General features: G+C 49.0%; 1 protein-coding gene across 7 annotated transcripts in view; it reads left to right on the plus strand.

Annotated features, from left to right (window-relative positions):
- FRMD4A (FERM domain containing 4A) overlaps positions 1–14,811 on the plus strand; it is a 387,455-nt gene that overhangs the window by 354,802 nt on the left and 17,842 nt on the right. For all 7 annotated transcript variants that reach the window (XM_055807271.1, XM_055807272.1, XM_055807273.1 and 4 more), the window contains 2 exons: positions 10,253–10,386; positions 13,691–13,813. In XM_055807271.1, the coding sequence (XP_055663246.1) occupies positions 10,253–10,386; positions 13,691–13,813 (257 nt within the window). The remainder of the gene's footprint in view (positions 1–10,252; positions 10,387–13,690; positions 13,814–14,811) is intronic.

Genomic DNA, 14,811 nt, shown 5'->3' on the forward strand with positions numbered 1-14,811 from the left:
CAGTTTCTACCATAATCACACCTTGGCACCCAGCTCATCCCTGGGCAAAAGCTTTTGTGAAGGAACCCCCAACCAGCAGTGGGGAAGCAATCAGCCAGTGCAGCTCACTAGGGAAACTGAGGCTGGGAACTGGCAATGTCTCTCCACAGTGTTGAGGCATCTTTTGATCATCATCAACATCTGTTGAGGTGGCTTCTTCAACAGAGTGCACATCTGCTTTGCCTCTCTATTGCTGGAATTTGGCTGGTGTCCCAGGCTCAAAAGAGCTGTTCCCCAACACTCTCTACCAAACTAGTGTCAGGGATCTAGAGGTTTCTTTTTGTGGCTTGGAGCACCTTCCTGTATGAGGAAGACATAATCTGTGAAAGAAACCCAAGAGAAGTTAATACAGAGGAGAGCTAGAGCATGAGAAGGACCAGAGAAGGGGAGTCAGGAGGTCATCTGTATTTCTTTGATACGCTTCTGGGTGGGCAGGCTGTGTGCAAAACACTGCTAAAAGTCTCCAGGAGCAAAGCAAGGGTTGATAGTTTGCAAAGAGCTTGAAGCTGTTCAGGTAAGAAGCTCTTCAGGAGGGCAAGGTTGCTGATGTCACTATAATCAACAGTTCTGGTCAATTAAATGCCTTTTGTTAAATATCACATCAAGCTATCAAAATGGACTGTGTTGAGATGAGTAACACAAGAGAATAGCCTTCTCATGCCTGACAAGAGAAGAGTCCATCTAGGAACACAAATGCTTTAAAACTGAAACCACACCCACTGTAGTAGATCAGCTTTGCATCATTGTGTTCTTCCTTATCCCTTAAACGCCTTACTTTCCTGCTTGGAAAATGTCCAGCAAGGGGTTAAAATGTGCAGTGCTTACAGAGCTCCAGAGTAGCCTGCTGTGCAATTCCTTGCCTTGCCTGCAAACAGAGATGCCTTTCTGCTCCTTAGGTCTTCCTGACAAAGCATACAATCCACCATCTGTACCTCCCATCACTTAGGGAGTTGCAGTAGCCGAGCAGCTCCCAGACTGGTGTCGGGTTGTTGGAGTTCTTTATTTGTTTGGCATTTTTTTCCAGCTCTCCTGCTGGAAAGTAAATACGTTAAGTACCCCAAGGAAGTTCTTAAGGTCTTTCCAAGATCTTAGCCTCCTGGGCACCATTCCCAAGTTTGTGAGAGCTACTTGGTAGTAATCGTGTTTTCTTGTTAATACACTGACTTTTCACCTTTCTGGAAAAAACATGGGGGTCTGCTTCTGCTCTCACACCGGGAGAGAGCAGTAGCCAGGTGAAAGCCAGGAGAAAATCAGTCCCAGAAAAGCTTCTGTAGGGCCAGCACCTATCAGGGTTATGTGGATGGAAATCCCAGACTGGGAGCTGCCCTGCCCATGCTTTTATTTCTGTATTTTTTTGCTCTCTGCTCAAATCCCTTCTCACTGAGCATGGGATTTGTAGACTCAGCAGAACTGCACTAGTGACTAGACCTGTGGAGAGTTCACTGACCAGGTGAGTCATTTCTTCAGTCCTGGGTAGGTGGATCTGTTGACCTGGATGCCTGTGTAGGACTGTGTGAACCTCTGTTTTGGTCAAGGTGCTGCCTGTGGGCCAGGCGAGCGTGGCTCCCTCTAGGTTCCTGTGTTCAGAGCTGTTTTTTATGTCCTGCCAGCTGTGAGGACAAAGCTTTCCCCAAAATGTTAAGGAGAGCTGTGGGGTTTGTTGCTGCTGCTATGTGCCTTCCAGAAGCTACAGACAGCTACAAGGAAGTATAGAGAGAACTAGTCTGGCAGAGGAGGACAGATACCAGGGAACTGGAGACCCTGAATTGCTTCCACAGAGCCACCCAGACACCTCTGCTCCAAGAGCCCCTTCCCCAGCTGGCAGAGGTGACCCAGCCCTGTCCCACTGGACAGGAGGGGGCATTTTCTGCCTGTCCCGCTGGCACAGTCACTGGCTCCGTCCCAGCCTTTGCATTTCCTCCTATTGTGCCGAAGATTATCGGCAACAATGATGGGTTATCATGGTACAGCCTGCACACTGGAGAGAATAAGTGCAAATGATTAAGTGGCCACAGTAGATTTGCAGGCTATAAATACCCCAAGTGACTCGAAATCACAACGGCAGGACTGAATTTCTGTTTGCCCCCACTTCCCTTCTGTTCTCAGTCCTTTCTTCCTGGAAATTACTTGTAGTCATTTCCTCTCTCCATCTCACTCGTCCTCACTGAAGGGGCTGTCAGCACCACAAGGAGCATGCCAAAACTGGCATGTCTCCCCTGGGTTTGCAGCAAGGCTGCAAGGAAAAATCCGTTGTTGCTTCCAGCTGTCACACTCTCTGGTGATGATCCTGCTGTGCAGTGTCATGCAGTTGCTGCCACACATCACTTACAGACTCAAGACACAGCAGAGGGGAGATGCAGTCTTACTGGGACAGTGACTTCCAAAGCCTAAGCTCCTCCATGTTTCCCAAACCCTTGATCTCAGTCTGTGTCCACTGCAGTTGTAATTTTGATACCTGATGCTCCCAAGTTCATTTCTGACAACATGACTCTTTAACTGTTGTCCTCATTTTGACTCTGAAGGGCCCCCCCAGAAGTGGGATGCTGTGATTTAGCTCAGGGACCTTCTCAGGATCTCTGGGCCATCCCTGGACAGCTGGAGCAAGATTTGCCTGTGAATAAAAGCTCTGCTTTTACACTGGCAGGAGCTCTAATTAAAGCCAGCAGAGATAATTATCAGAACAAAATCAAGTTAGGTCTAAGGTGAATTCTCAGGGCAGTCTGTGCCATAAGAGCTCTGCAGGGCTCTGAGCTAGTGAGGAGCCCCATTATCGCTGGGTTATTGTTGGACTGAATGCCAGACTACTGCCTTCTTCTCAGTGGGCAGTGGAGACACCACAGAGGAGCACCTCTGATTTAGCTCTGCAGATGTGTTCAAGGAGCCTCTGGCCCCCTGAGCCCCATTCCTTCAGCAGCGGTGGAGGTGTCCTGTGCAGGGGCCTGTTTATGTTTGAAAATGCCACGACAGAGCCCAGCCAGCCAGTTCCCAGCCCCTGCTGCTCCATCCAGCAAGCCAGTTCCCAGCTGGACTGCCCCAGCGGCTGTCGGAGTAGATAAACAGCACCCGTGCAGCCTCCAGTGCAGGGGCTTGTGAAGACGAGTTGCCCACCGGATATCTGAGTGCATCCTGTGTGGAGCAGCTCCAGCTGGTCTCCTGCACGCCATGGAGGATATCCTATTTGTCGGGCAGAAGAGATAGCAGCTGTCTGAGGTTGCTGGCTGTTGTGTGCTGACATCCTGGCATGGTGAGTCAGCCTGGGCTCTGGCACGGAGCAAGCGTGGGGGGACTTTCCCTCCCCGCTCAGGGGACAGCCTTCCATGGGGACCTCAACCAAACACCAGCAAGCTGGAGCCAGCAGCCGGATGTAGCATGAAGGGTTTGCCATATTTAGATGTGTTTTTCCTGGAGTAGGAGACTCTCAGAATGAGATGTCTGGATGCTTTTGCCTTGCTGCTGCTCAGCCGCGTTGTTGCATCTCCCCTTACAACTGCGATCACCAAGCCTTGGCTCCCTTTGCCTTTCAGCATCCCGTCTATCCTGCCTGCTTGTTTTCATCCTTCTCAGTTATCCCTTTTCCAAGCTGACTCTGCTCTGCTACAATAGGTGGAAGAACTAGGGACAAACAATAAGTTACTGGTAGGGCTTTCCTCTCCAAAATGGTGGCCCATGTTGCTGGTCTGGTCCCTTTGACAAGCTTTAAAGCAAAACTTCTCTTGAAGCCAACACCTGGTAGCCATGAGCCCCTGCAGATCTGCACAGGCACAGCACATCACCTTGGTCAGAACCTTTGGGGGTGTGGCTGCTGTGACTAGCTTCATCAACATCATCAAGACTGTCACGACCTCACCAGCATCGGAGTGATCAGAAACCAGCCTGTTAGCACTGGTGAAGAAGCTCAGCCATGTATTCTGCTGGAGGAGTGAGTTGGACAGGAAGGACCATGTTCTGCCCCCGTTTCACAGCTTATGTTATGAATGTCAGTAGATGGGAAAATTGCCCAGAGAGGCCAAGTGGGTATCAGAAGATGAGTAGTGTATCCACAAACTAATAGGGTATTAAGTGGATGTTCAGGTCACCAAGACCTGTGTCGCATCCTGTATACTAAGGAGGAAAGGGCATGTACGATTTCCTTTCATTTGAAATTAAACCACCAGCAGCAGCTACAAGAGCAGCCCCCAATTCAGTAGGTTCCTGGTGCCCACCAAAGAGAAGGTGGCTACCTGGCGTGTTTTTCTTTTAGGGACACCAAATGGTTTTGCAGAAGTGTGTGTTAAAATGCAGAGTTTGGTAAATCTTGGCACAGCAAATGGAAAGGAGGATGAATAACAATTTTCACAGAAAGGTTCAAAAGCCATACAGGGAAATTACATACTTCAGCAACATTTCTCCTGTTTACTGCGATAGGAATTAGCCCTAATTGTGGGAGATAAAATACCTGAGAAAGCCTCCCAGTCAACCATTGCTGTTGCAGCAGGAGTCTCTCATGTTAGGACTGATCTTTCAGGACTGATTTTTCTCTATTGACGATCCCCTTTGGAAAGCACTGGGCAGCCGTGACTCAGTGAGCATCATATTTAATAAGGCTGATTGAAGGTAGCATCTGCTTGATTGGTTCAGTTTGTGCTGGTCTTTGATTATTCCTTTGGTTGTTTTTATGCTCTTTTGATTTGTTCTGACATTTTTGGGTCAGTTGCCATTGGATTTAGAAGTGGGTCTGTGGTCACAGCCTTGCTTGAGGCTGGATTAATAGATATTCATAAATAGAGAGCCTCTAATGGAAGCTGTAGGCACCCTTGCAATACAAAGCACTGTTGTCTGCTTGTTTACAAGCATTTCACATGGGTGCAATTCTCTTGACTGACCAAGTTTCCATTTGCTTTTCACCTGTGAGAGCAAGCAGAGAATCCAACCCATAAAAGTCTAATAATATACCCCAAAATAACTCAGCTTTTAAATAAAAATAATATTAATAAAAAACCCCAGCTGGAACAAAATAGTTTCTGAAGGAGAGCTTTCAGGATGGTCTGAAGAAATGTCAGTCCTGCAGTATGCCCAACGGATCATCCAAGTCAGTATAGTCAAGCTAACAAAAATCAGCATCACAAGCCATGAGCCCTGTTCCCTGGCCTATGAACCCTTGATCCACTAGTAGAGTCTGGGATACAAAGACACACTTGGAAAAGGACAATTTGAGCTGGTTCATTAGTGGCAAGGAGTGGCTGGCTTTGGTTTCAGCAGTAATCCTGTTGCTTAACTCAGAATGTGACAATGCGCTTCCAGATCTCCCTCAGTTCCTTCACTTTCTGGGAGGAGTGAAAAAGATGGCAAAATGTGCACTCAGTGGACACTGCCACCGACCACATCAGGGCTGAGACCAGCATGGTTCTCACACAGGGTAAGCACAGCTGGAACAAACGCCGTGAACTGTCTGTGCTTGATTTGGGTCCGTACCAGTTCAGCCAGAAGCCATTTCTTTCCTTCTTGCCAGCACACCCCAGATCAGCACAGACGTCTGGCCAAGGTTTAGGCTATTCAATTTTAGGCTATTTTAAATGTTACAGCATCTATGTAACTGCTGTGGCAACCCGCAGTGCAAAAACGAATAGCTTTTAAAAATAAATTCAAGGCTGGTGTGGAGGTAGGGAGCAGAGAGAGGAAGGGAAGGGGAAGAGCAGTTGAAAGGAAAATGTAGGTCATTAAAGCTGTCATAAAAGAGAAAAAAAAGGGGTTGAAACATCTGCTTGAATCATGGGCAACTCTTTACCAGGACTCAGCAGTTTGTTGGCATTTCAGTGAAGAAATTCAGCCATTCAGCTTTCGCTAGTAACTGCTCACGAGAGTTACTATTAAGAATTACTAAATGCTAGAGAGGGCTTTCCCTGCCAGTACAAATACCAGGCTCCTCTAGAAGATCCTGTCAAGTTCTGGCAGCACAGATGTGTGTACAGAATTGAGTTTTGTTGCTCTGTGAGGCAAACCCAAATGAAATGGGGTTGACTACAGCAACAAACATCTTACTGTGAGGTTGTCCTCCTTTTGTCTGATGATGCTCAACTTGGCTGACGTTCATAGAGCCCTTTTTCTACCTTCCCCACTCCCAGACAGCCCAATATAAAAGGTGTTACAAAGCGGGGTGGCGTTTCACAGAATAAATGCCAGCTGTCTTCCTGTATGAAAAGCGCAGAAAATATTGGTGGAAAAGACCTGTGAGATTCTCTGCTCCCCTTGGGCCAATGTGGAACTGTTTCATGGCATTGTTTGCCTCAGTCCTCTTTCAGTTTAGCTTTAATGGTCTGCTGGAATAGTAGCAATGAAAGGTGAAGCTGAAAGCACAAATTTCACTGTGTTTTGCTGCCAAAACAAGGAGTTGTTCCCAGGTTCCTTCTGTAGCTCTGTGAAACAGCAGCAACATTTTCAGCCTCCTTGGGCTGAGTGATTTCACTGTACACATGGAGGCCAAGCTGCAAAATGTATCTAGAAGCCCCCTCTCACCCCCATCCTACAGGTGCACAGAAAATTCCATGTAGCATCCTGTTGTATGTGACTCCTGCAGATAATAAAGGTCTGCTTTCTCTGTGCTGTTGCTCTAGAGGGGTAGGGGAGCCCCCCCAGGGTCACCATGGGACAGCGGGTGCTGAGACCACTGAGGAACCACTGAGGACAGGGAGGAATCCCTTTGAAAGCATTGCCAAGTCAAAGGCTTTTCTGCAGGCGTAAACCAGGGAACGCTGCCTGCCCTGGTACGGCCCTCAGCGGCTGGCAGCAGGCGGGGTGCACCTGTCTCAAAGCAGGAAAGGGACCTTTGCACAGGAGTTAGCAGGGCTTACTGAAAAAGCTTTAGATTTGAAGGGGGAAAGGGGTAAAACCAGGCTTATTAGAAATATGCCTGGTGGCAGCACACCAATGTTTAGGGTCAGGGTGCTAGCAAGGTCCTTCAGTCTGCTGTCTCAGTGGAAGTAGGGGATGGAGATCCATGCAGCAGCAAAGATACAAAGGTTAGTGATGTGTTAGACTGAGAACGGTCACACAGGAGTTAGGGCCTCTCCCCTCAGAAAGGTGGTGGGATCGATGGCCCAACTGAGGTACATCTACAGCAATGCCCACAGCATGGGCAGCAAACAGAAGGAGCTGGAAGCTGTTGTGCAGCAGGAAAACTGTGACACAGTTGCCATCACGGAAACATGGTGGGATGACTTGGACAACTGCAGTGCTGCGGTGGATGGCTGTAAATTCTTCTGAAGAGATTGGCAAGGAAGGAGAGCTGGTGGGGTAGTGCTGTATGTCAAGGAGTGTTTTGGTTGCCTAGAGCTTAATGAAGGTGATGATAGGGTTGAGTTTTTATGGGTAAGAATCAGGGGGAAGGCCAAGGCAGATATCATGCTTGGATTCTGTTATATACCACCCAACCAGGATGAAGAGGCAAACAAAATATTCTTTAAGCATCTGGGAGAAGTCTTATGATCATCATCTTCTCATGGGGGACTTCAACTTACCAGATGTCTGCTGGAAATACAACACAGCAGAGGGGACAGTCCAGGAGGTTCCTGGAGTGTGTGGAAGAGACCTTCCTACACAGCTGGTGAGGGAGCCAGCTGGGGAAGGTGCCCTGCAAGACCTGTTGTGGGTGAACAGAGAAGGGTTGGTGGGTGATGTGGTGGCTGGAGGCCATCTGGGGCACAGCAATCATGAAATGGTAGAGTTTTTGGTTCTTGGAGAAGTAAAGAGGGGGGTCAGCAGCACTGTTACCTTGGACTTCCCAAGGGCAGAGTTTGGCATGTTGAGGAACCTGGCTGACAGAGTCCCTCGGGGGCAGCCCTGAAGGGCCACAGGGCCCAGGTAGGCTGGATATGCTTCAAGAAGGAAATCCTAAAGGCAGAGGAGCGGGCTGTCCCCACGTGCCGAAGGACAAGCCGGCAAGGAAGGAGGCCGACCCGGCTGCACAGAGCTTTGGGGGGAGCTCGGGGGAGGGGGGGGGGGGAGGGGAAAGGAGAGTTTGTGGCCTTTGGGAGAAGGGGCAGTCAGCTCGGGGGGCTGCAAGGGTGTCATGAGGTTGTGCAGGGAGAAAGTGAGAAGGGCCAAGGCGCAACTAGAACTTCATCTGGCCACTGCCATAAAAGACAATAAAAAGTGTTTCTATAAATACATTAGCAACGAGAGGAGAGCTGAGGAGAATCTGCACCCTTTACTGGATGCGGGGGAAGCAGCGACACAGGCTGAGGCAGAGGCTGAGGTGCCCAGTGCCACCCTTGCCCCAGTCCTTAACAGTCAGAGCAGTTGTTCTCCAGGCACCCAGCCCCCTGCGCTGGATGGCAGGGATGGGGAGCGGCATGGAGCCCCCGTAATCCAAGGGGAAATGGTCAGCAACCTGCCACACCACCGAGACACACACACGTGTACGGGGCTGGATGGGATCCACCCGAGGGCACTGGGGGAGCTGGTGCAAGTGCTCACAGGGGATCGGGCCCCGCCAGCGTGGGGCTGTGAGAGGCAGGTCCTGCGTGAGGAGCCCCATCTCCTGCTGGGGCAAGGGGACCCGCTGGGTGGCTGAGGGAAAGGCTGTGGCTGGCGCCTGCCTGGGCCTTAGCGAAGCCTTTGGCACCGTCTCGCCCAGCATCTCCTGGAGAAGCCGGCTGCTCCCGGCCGGGCCGGGGGGGCTCTGCGCTGGGCACAGCCGCTGGGCAGGAGCCCCCAGCGTGCCCAGGTGGCCAAGGGGGCCAGCAGCGCCCTGGCCGCTGTCAGAAGCGCTGTGGCCGGCAGGGCCGGGGCAGTGCCCGTCCCCCTGTGCTGGGCACCGGTGCGGCCGCCCCTCGGGGCCTGGGCTCAGGGTCGGGCCCCTCAGGGCAGGGGGGACGCAGAGGGGCTGGAGCATGTCCAGAGCCGGGCAGAGAAGCAACCCCTTAGCCCTGTCTGCTCAGCCCAGCTCAATACCCACTGTGGAGTTCATTAAAAAAGGATCAGATGCAGACTTAGGCTGAGCTCCAGAGCTGTGTGTGGGGCAGAGCTTTGAAGTGTGTGGAGCTGTAGCTCTCCATGTTGTCTGCGGGCAGACATGGGATGCTGCTGCTGAATCCACCACAGATACCAGAACTCAGCTTTGCATAAACCTAAGGTGGATGCTTTGAACTACAGCTGTAGCTGAACAACAGCCAGTAATACGAATGAAAAGCATGTGGAGATGGTGTTTACCCATTCCTGAGCTTGCTTTTCATCTCACAGTATGGCCATAACCATCATGTCCTTACTCTGTGATGAAAGAAGGCACTCGGCTTACGCAAACAAGGTGCTCCGAGTGAAGTTATGACTTCACTATAAACTCATTCCTGAACCTGGAGGTGGATTAAAGAGGGCAAATGCTAAGCACATCCTGAAAAATCAGCTGCTCAAGTTGGGCACCCAAAAATGGATGCAACCAACATTGCCCCCTTGATCTTGGATAGATCTTGAACAGCGATTGATGCACCATCCCAAAGCAAAATAAAATCAGGAATCCCATCAGTAAGTTCCCCTAAAGAGCTGAAGTTACAAATGCTGTCATGACACCTGAGCAACAGAGTCTGACTTAAAGCACAGACTTACTTCAGTGGAAGTTGCTGGGTAGTTGCCACTTGAAAAGTCAAGCCATTTGGACATCTGGTTTAAATGTCTTGACCTCCGTCTTCACAAGATACATCTACTATCCCAGAAGGACCTATGAGTTATTGTTCTGGTGTGTTTTACAGGAATCTTGCTAGGCAATTTTGTTCCATTACATTTTCTCATAGAGCAGATACTGTAAGTGGATTGAATTAAATGTTTGCTACTAGGATAATTACACTTCTTAAGAAATAGGCTGTACTGTCAAGTGGTTTCTCTTAGGCCTAATTTCCCAAAAATGCATCTCCAGGGCTTCGTAAACTGTACTGTTATTTGCCATTGGGCACTTTCATGGGAATCATGTCTTTTCTTCTAACGTCTTTACCTGAATAATTTTGTTGCTTTTATTTTTCTGAATGACGATTACAGGTGTCTTTGTATGCCCCACTGTCCAGTTTCTGTCTGTTAGCTTAAACATTAAGAATTTGCTGTAAACAAACATGACTGGGTAACACCTGCTTCATATCATAATCTGATATTTTTTTTTGAAGGACTGCGTCCAGGCTTTGGTAAAATTACAAGTGCTCCAGATGTGCATTTTGCTGTCAGCTGGCCTAGTGAAATCATTGTTTATTGATAGGTTCCCAAGAGTCAGATAGTTCTCAATCTGCCAAGAAAGACATGCTGGCTGCACTGAAATCCAGGCAAGAAGCTTTGGAAGAGACACTGCGCCAACGCCTGGAAGAGCTAAAGAAACTGTGTCTCCGAGAAGCGGTAGGCAATGGACATTTTATAACCTGTAACACTTTGGTGCTTGCATTGTTATAGCATGCTCATGGTTTGGAGGTGGTGTATAGTTAGAAGAGTGACTTCCACAGTCATGTCTCACAAAGCCCATTGTACAGCTGTCATAGGACATTTCTGCCCCTGAGAAGGGGACCTCATGTCAGCTGGGTAGCCAGTTGGCCTGGGGCTAAGAGGGTGCTCAGCACCCATGCCTGCTGTTTGAATTTGTGTTTGAGATGCATTCAGCCAGGCTTCTTACTGACTTTGGCGGGAATATGCAGCAACCTAAATGGCATAGGAAGGCTGTCATGTGTACTGGTAATCACTTCTGAAATGCCTTTGACTTCATTAGCAACCCCCCCCCCTCAGGCTGATACACTGTCTTCTTGGAGCAGGCCTGACCTTACGTGCTTTTCTTCTCCCAGCACGTTCTTATGTACAGCACACGAGGTCTCAGCTGCTCCATGTAGGCTTCCTTCATCCAATAAGCCATGGCCTTGCTGGAGAGGAATGGCAGTGTCATGGCAGACCTTGGGAAGATGAACCACTGAAGTCATCCCAGGACATGCAGGACAGCTCAGGAACTCAGCTCATGACCTTCTCACTCGCCATCTCATTCTTGGAGTACACGGGAGGCTAGTTTAGAGATAAATTTAATGTTTGGGGAATTACAACCCTGCTGCAGCTGTGCGTGGAGATTAGCAGTGGCGTACACTTGGGTCATTCAGCAATCCTCCTTTGTTTACAAGCCCTAAAAATCTGAATTTAACAACAAATTGTGATATGTTACACAACAGGAAGCTTGCTGCAGACAGTGCCACTGAGATCTTCCAGCTGGTGCTTAATATTTGTTGTGTGTCTCGCCTTTGACTAAAATGGGGGAAATAGGTCACTGATTCATCTCATTGCACTTTGTTTCAATTAGTCTATAGTTCTGACACCAACAAGAATAAGTTGTGGAAGATACCTCTCAACAAAGAATGTCAGCAGAAATCTCTGCTGCTCCAGTTCCTGTCCTTCACTCCACACAAGCAATCCCTTCCCACCTGGGAAGTCCTGGTTGACTTCCGCAAACAACTTGTGCTGATATAGGTCACAGGACCAGATGCAGTCTCGTAAGTTCATCGGGTATGGAGCTAAGGTCAGCTGCAGGAACCAGTCGCATGCTCTTCAGGGTCTGATGGAGAAGGTCTGGAGGGCTCTACTTGCCCTGGAGGAATCTGCCACCCTAAGCTAACGCTGCCTGACTGCTGATGACTACCTTGCAGCCTTACCGAATGTGAGGAAGACTTGTGGGGAAGATATGTGCCTGTGCCACAGTTGCAGGGGCTCACAGCCCAGTGCCTTCGCTTTAACCTCAGCCCTGGCTGTGGAGCAGCCTCAGGCACTTCACAAGCAATTGGGATGCAGGCAAAAGCTCCTGCTGGGGCATGGAGCCGGTGGTAAGGAGAAATATCTCCTTAATGTGCTGCAGCAAGTCTGGCCAGAGCCCATCTGTCAGCACCTTAAGAGCTGGTAGAAAGTGTTCGCGCTTTCTGTAGATGATCCAAGAGAGGCAGTTGATGGACACTTGGAATCTGTCCCTGTCTTGCAACCCTACAGCTCATCCATCAGCAGCCTGTAGTTGGAAGTATTTCCTCTCAGGCTGCCCTTCATCCTTTCTGCTTTGGTGTGGAAATGGCCAAAACAGAGGGAGAAGGTGGCAAACCAAGAGGTAAAAAAGGGTTAATAGTGGGGGCATAATCAAATAAGCATGGCCAGAGCCATTCCTAACAGTGGCATCAGGTTACTTCGGGCCATCGCTACTCCAGTTACTTATTAATTTAGATTACATTTCAGGACCGTGCCTGTGAATACTTTTCAACTTATGGAGGCAGCATAGTAGCCCACATTAATTTTGTCTGGGCATTTTACAAAAGATATTAACTCTTTCCCCACTGTCCTGCTTCATATTAAGTTAGGGGTTATAAAGAAAATATCCTTTTTTCCCTCAGGAAAGGATACAGGAATCTCTCTCTTGATGCAGTGCTCAGAGCCATGTCTCACTAGAAGGAGCACATTTTGGAAGAAAAGCTGAAATAACCCTGCAGGGCTGGAAGGGGCAACACAGAATGGGACTCCGAGACATCGTGCCTCTCACAGAAGGGGGTTGTGCGCATCAGTGTGCTGCAAACCCATTTTGTTGGGAATTGCTTAAAGGAAAGATTTGAAAAGGCCAGGTCCTTGTTTCCTAGTGACCTGAAAAGAGTAGAAAGAAAAACCCCATTAGGGAGCGGGGGAGAGGCCAGGGCAGGCAGGGGCCTGAGCTGCACACTCGCATTAAGGTCAGCTGCTGTTCTTTGGGATTCAGATGATTTAGTTTACTCTGCCAGCTGGATCCTCTCAAGGCTGATGCTAAGGAACACAAAAGCCTTTTGTCCTTCGTGGGGAGATTTTGAGTATAAGGAGTTGGGTTGTGCTCCTAGTGAGGCTCCTGCCTTTTTCTGTAGGCATTTGAATGCCTTCAATTCAGAGATGTGTGGCTGTATTGTGTCGCCCAGGGGAAAACCCCCACAGCATTAACATCAGCAGTGGCCCTCACTGCTTCCTATGTTCCAGATATTCCTCAGTCTTATGGAGTTCACTTCAGATTTTGAATAAATCTTTGCAAATAACCTCACCAGTCTGAGAAAACATTATCTAATATTGCTCCAAAGCTGCCCATGACATCACTGGGGCTTGGAAGGGGGTCTGATACATGAAGTGTTATCAGACAGGTAAATGAGGTACCAGGCACTGCTTTTAGTGACCGTTTTGACTGCATTCCTCTCGGACACATCATGAATCAGGTGGGAATGGCTTTCTGTGCGGGTCGTAACCTGCCCGGCTGTTGCCAGTGGGGCTTTCTGACTCAGCAGACCTGCATCCTGCATGAAGGCTCTCAGATCGGCTCACCCCCTCTCAGAAGCAGCTACGCAGATAGAGGCTCTTCTTTCCAGCTTACCCTGCAGCAGAGATGAAAGCATGTGTGCTACAGTCTGTTTACCTCAGGCCCCAACGCCCTAGGGATGGGCACCACCTACAGACCTACCCTGGGCAGGCCACAAAAATCTGTGAAGAAAAGTTCCCCACCCTCAGTGTCAGGTTCTGGGAGGAGTTCACAGGGCTGGGTGCTCTCCTGTGCCTTCATCAGCTGGCTGAACTGGGTATATGTTGTTAATGTGTGCCTGTCATTTTATGGTCACAGTTCAAGAGCAACGTTGTACTTTGCTGCAGGATTTCCCAGATCACCAACAGCATTTTCTGCTTACAGGAGCTCACAGGAAAGCTACCACGAGAATACCCGCTAGACCCTGGGGAGGAGCCGCCAATTGTAAGGAGAAGAATAGGAACTGCCTTTAAACTGGATGAGCAGAAGATCCTGCCTAAGGGAGAGGTGAGGCTGTGCCCTTCCCTTCCAGCCCTGTGTCCCAATGTCAGGTCTCTAAGACGTCACCATGCATCGCATAGGAACCACAAGTCCTACAGTCATCTTTACTTTAGATGACTGTAGTTGGTCACTGGTGCCTTTATATATATATATACATATATATATATGTATATATATACGTCCATCAGTATGGGGAAGCAGCAAGAGAGTTGGTGGCCTTAATTCAGGCTCAGAAGGTGAGGTGAAACGCTCAAGGTTCAGCCCTGGCTTTGCTAGAGGTAACAGAAATAGCCTGGGTGACCAGTTGGACCATGACAGTCCCAGGCGCTCTGGTGACCAAGTGCAGGGACTTGTGTGAGGCGGGGAGCACATCAGGAGCCCCTTGAGCCATCTGAGCCCCACTGCTACCCTGTGTTGTTATTGCAAACAGCCATTTGCTTTCCACTTCGGTAGCGATCCGAATTCAAATCTCCCTTCACCAGGGAGAAAAGCATCACAATTATCCATCTTTGCCCTGCAATAGTAAGATGAAAGCATTTTGCTCCCCAGTCCTTAAACAAAAGAGCCTTCATGCCTACCTATGGGGAGCTGGAATTACGTTTTTCTAAGTTTGCCAGGGAGTGTTTGTTCTCTTCTCTTGCTCCCACAATGTGCTGGGTCAGTGCCCTGAACCGTGGCTGTGAAAACAGGCCTGCAGCAGCTGTAAGGCGGGACCGGATTCACAGAAAAGCTATTGTCTGCAGAAACGCATTTGTCTCAAGACACTTGTGTATATTCCAGTCTTGAGTTTCCTTTTAGTTTTGTAAGAGGAGAGAACGAAGCTGGTGTGACTCTGTGGTTTAAGGCTTGGTTCAGCCAGGGAATTAACTGTTTGTCGTTTTGTTGGCATTTTCCTTCTGCTGAAAAAAATAAACAGCTGGAGCTCTTTAGTTTTGTTCTCAATGGAGCCTGGGAGAGGAATTCCACTGAAGTCAAATATTCATGAACTAGCACATCTAATTAAG

Source organism: Falco peregrinus, chromosome 6 (genome assembly GCF_023634155.1).
Source record: "Falco peregrinus isolate bFalPer1 chromosome 6, bFalPer1.pri, whole genome shotgun sequence".
Classification (NCBI taxonomy): domain Eukaryota; kingdom Metazoa; phylum Chordata; class Aves; order Falconiformes; family Falconidae; genus Falco; species Falco peregrinus.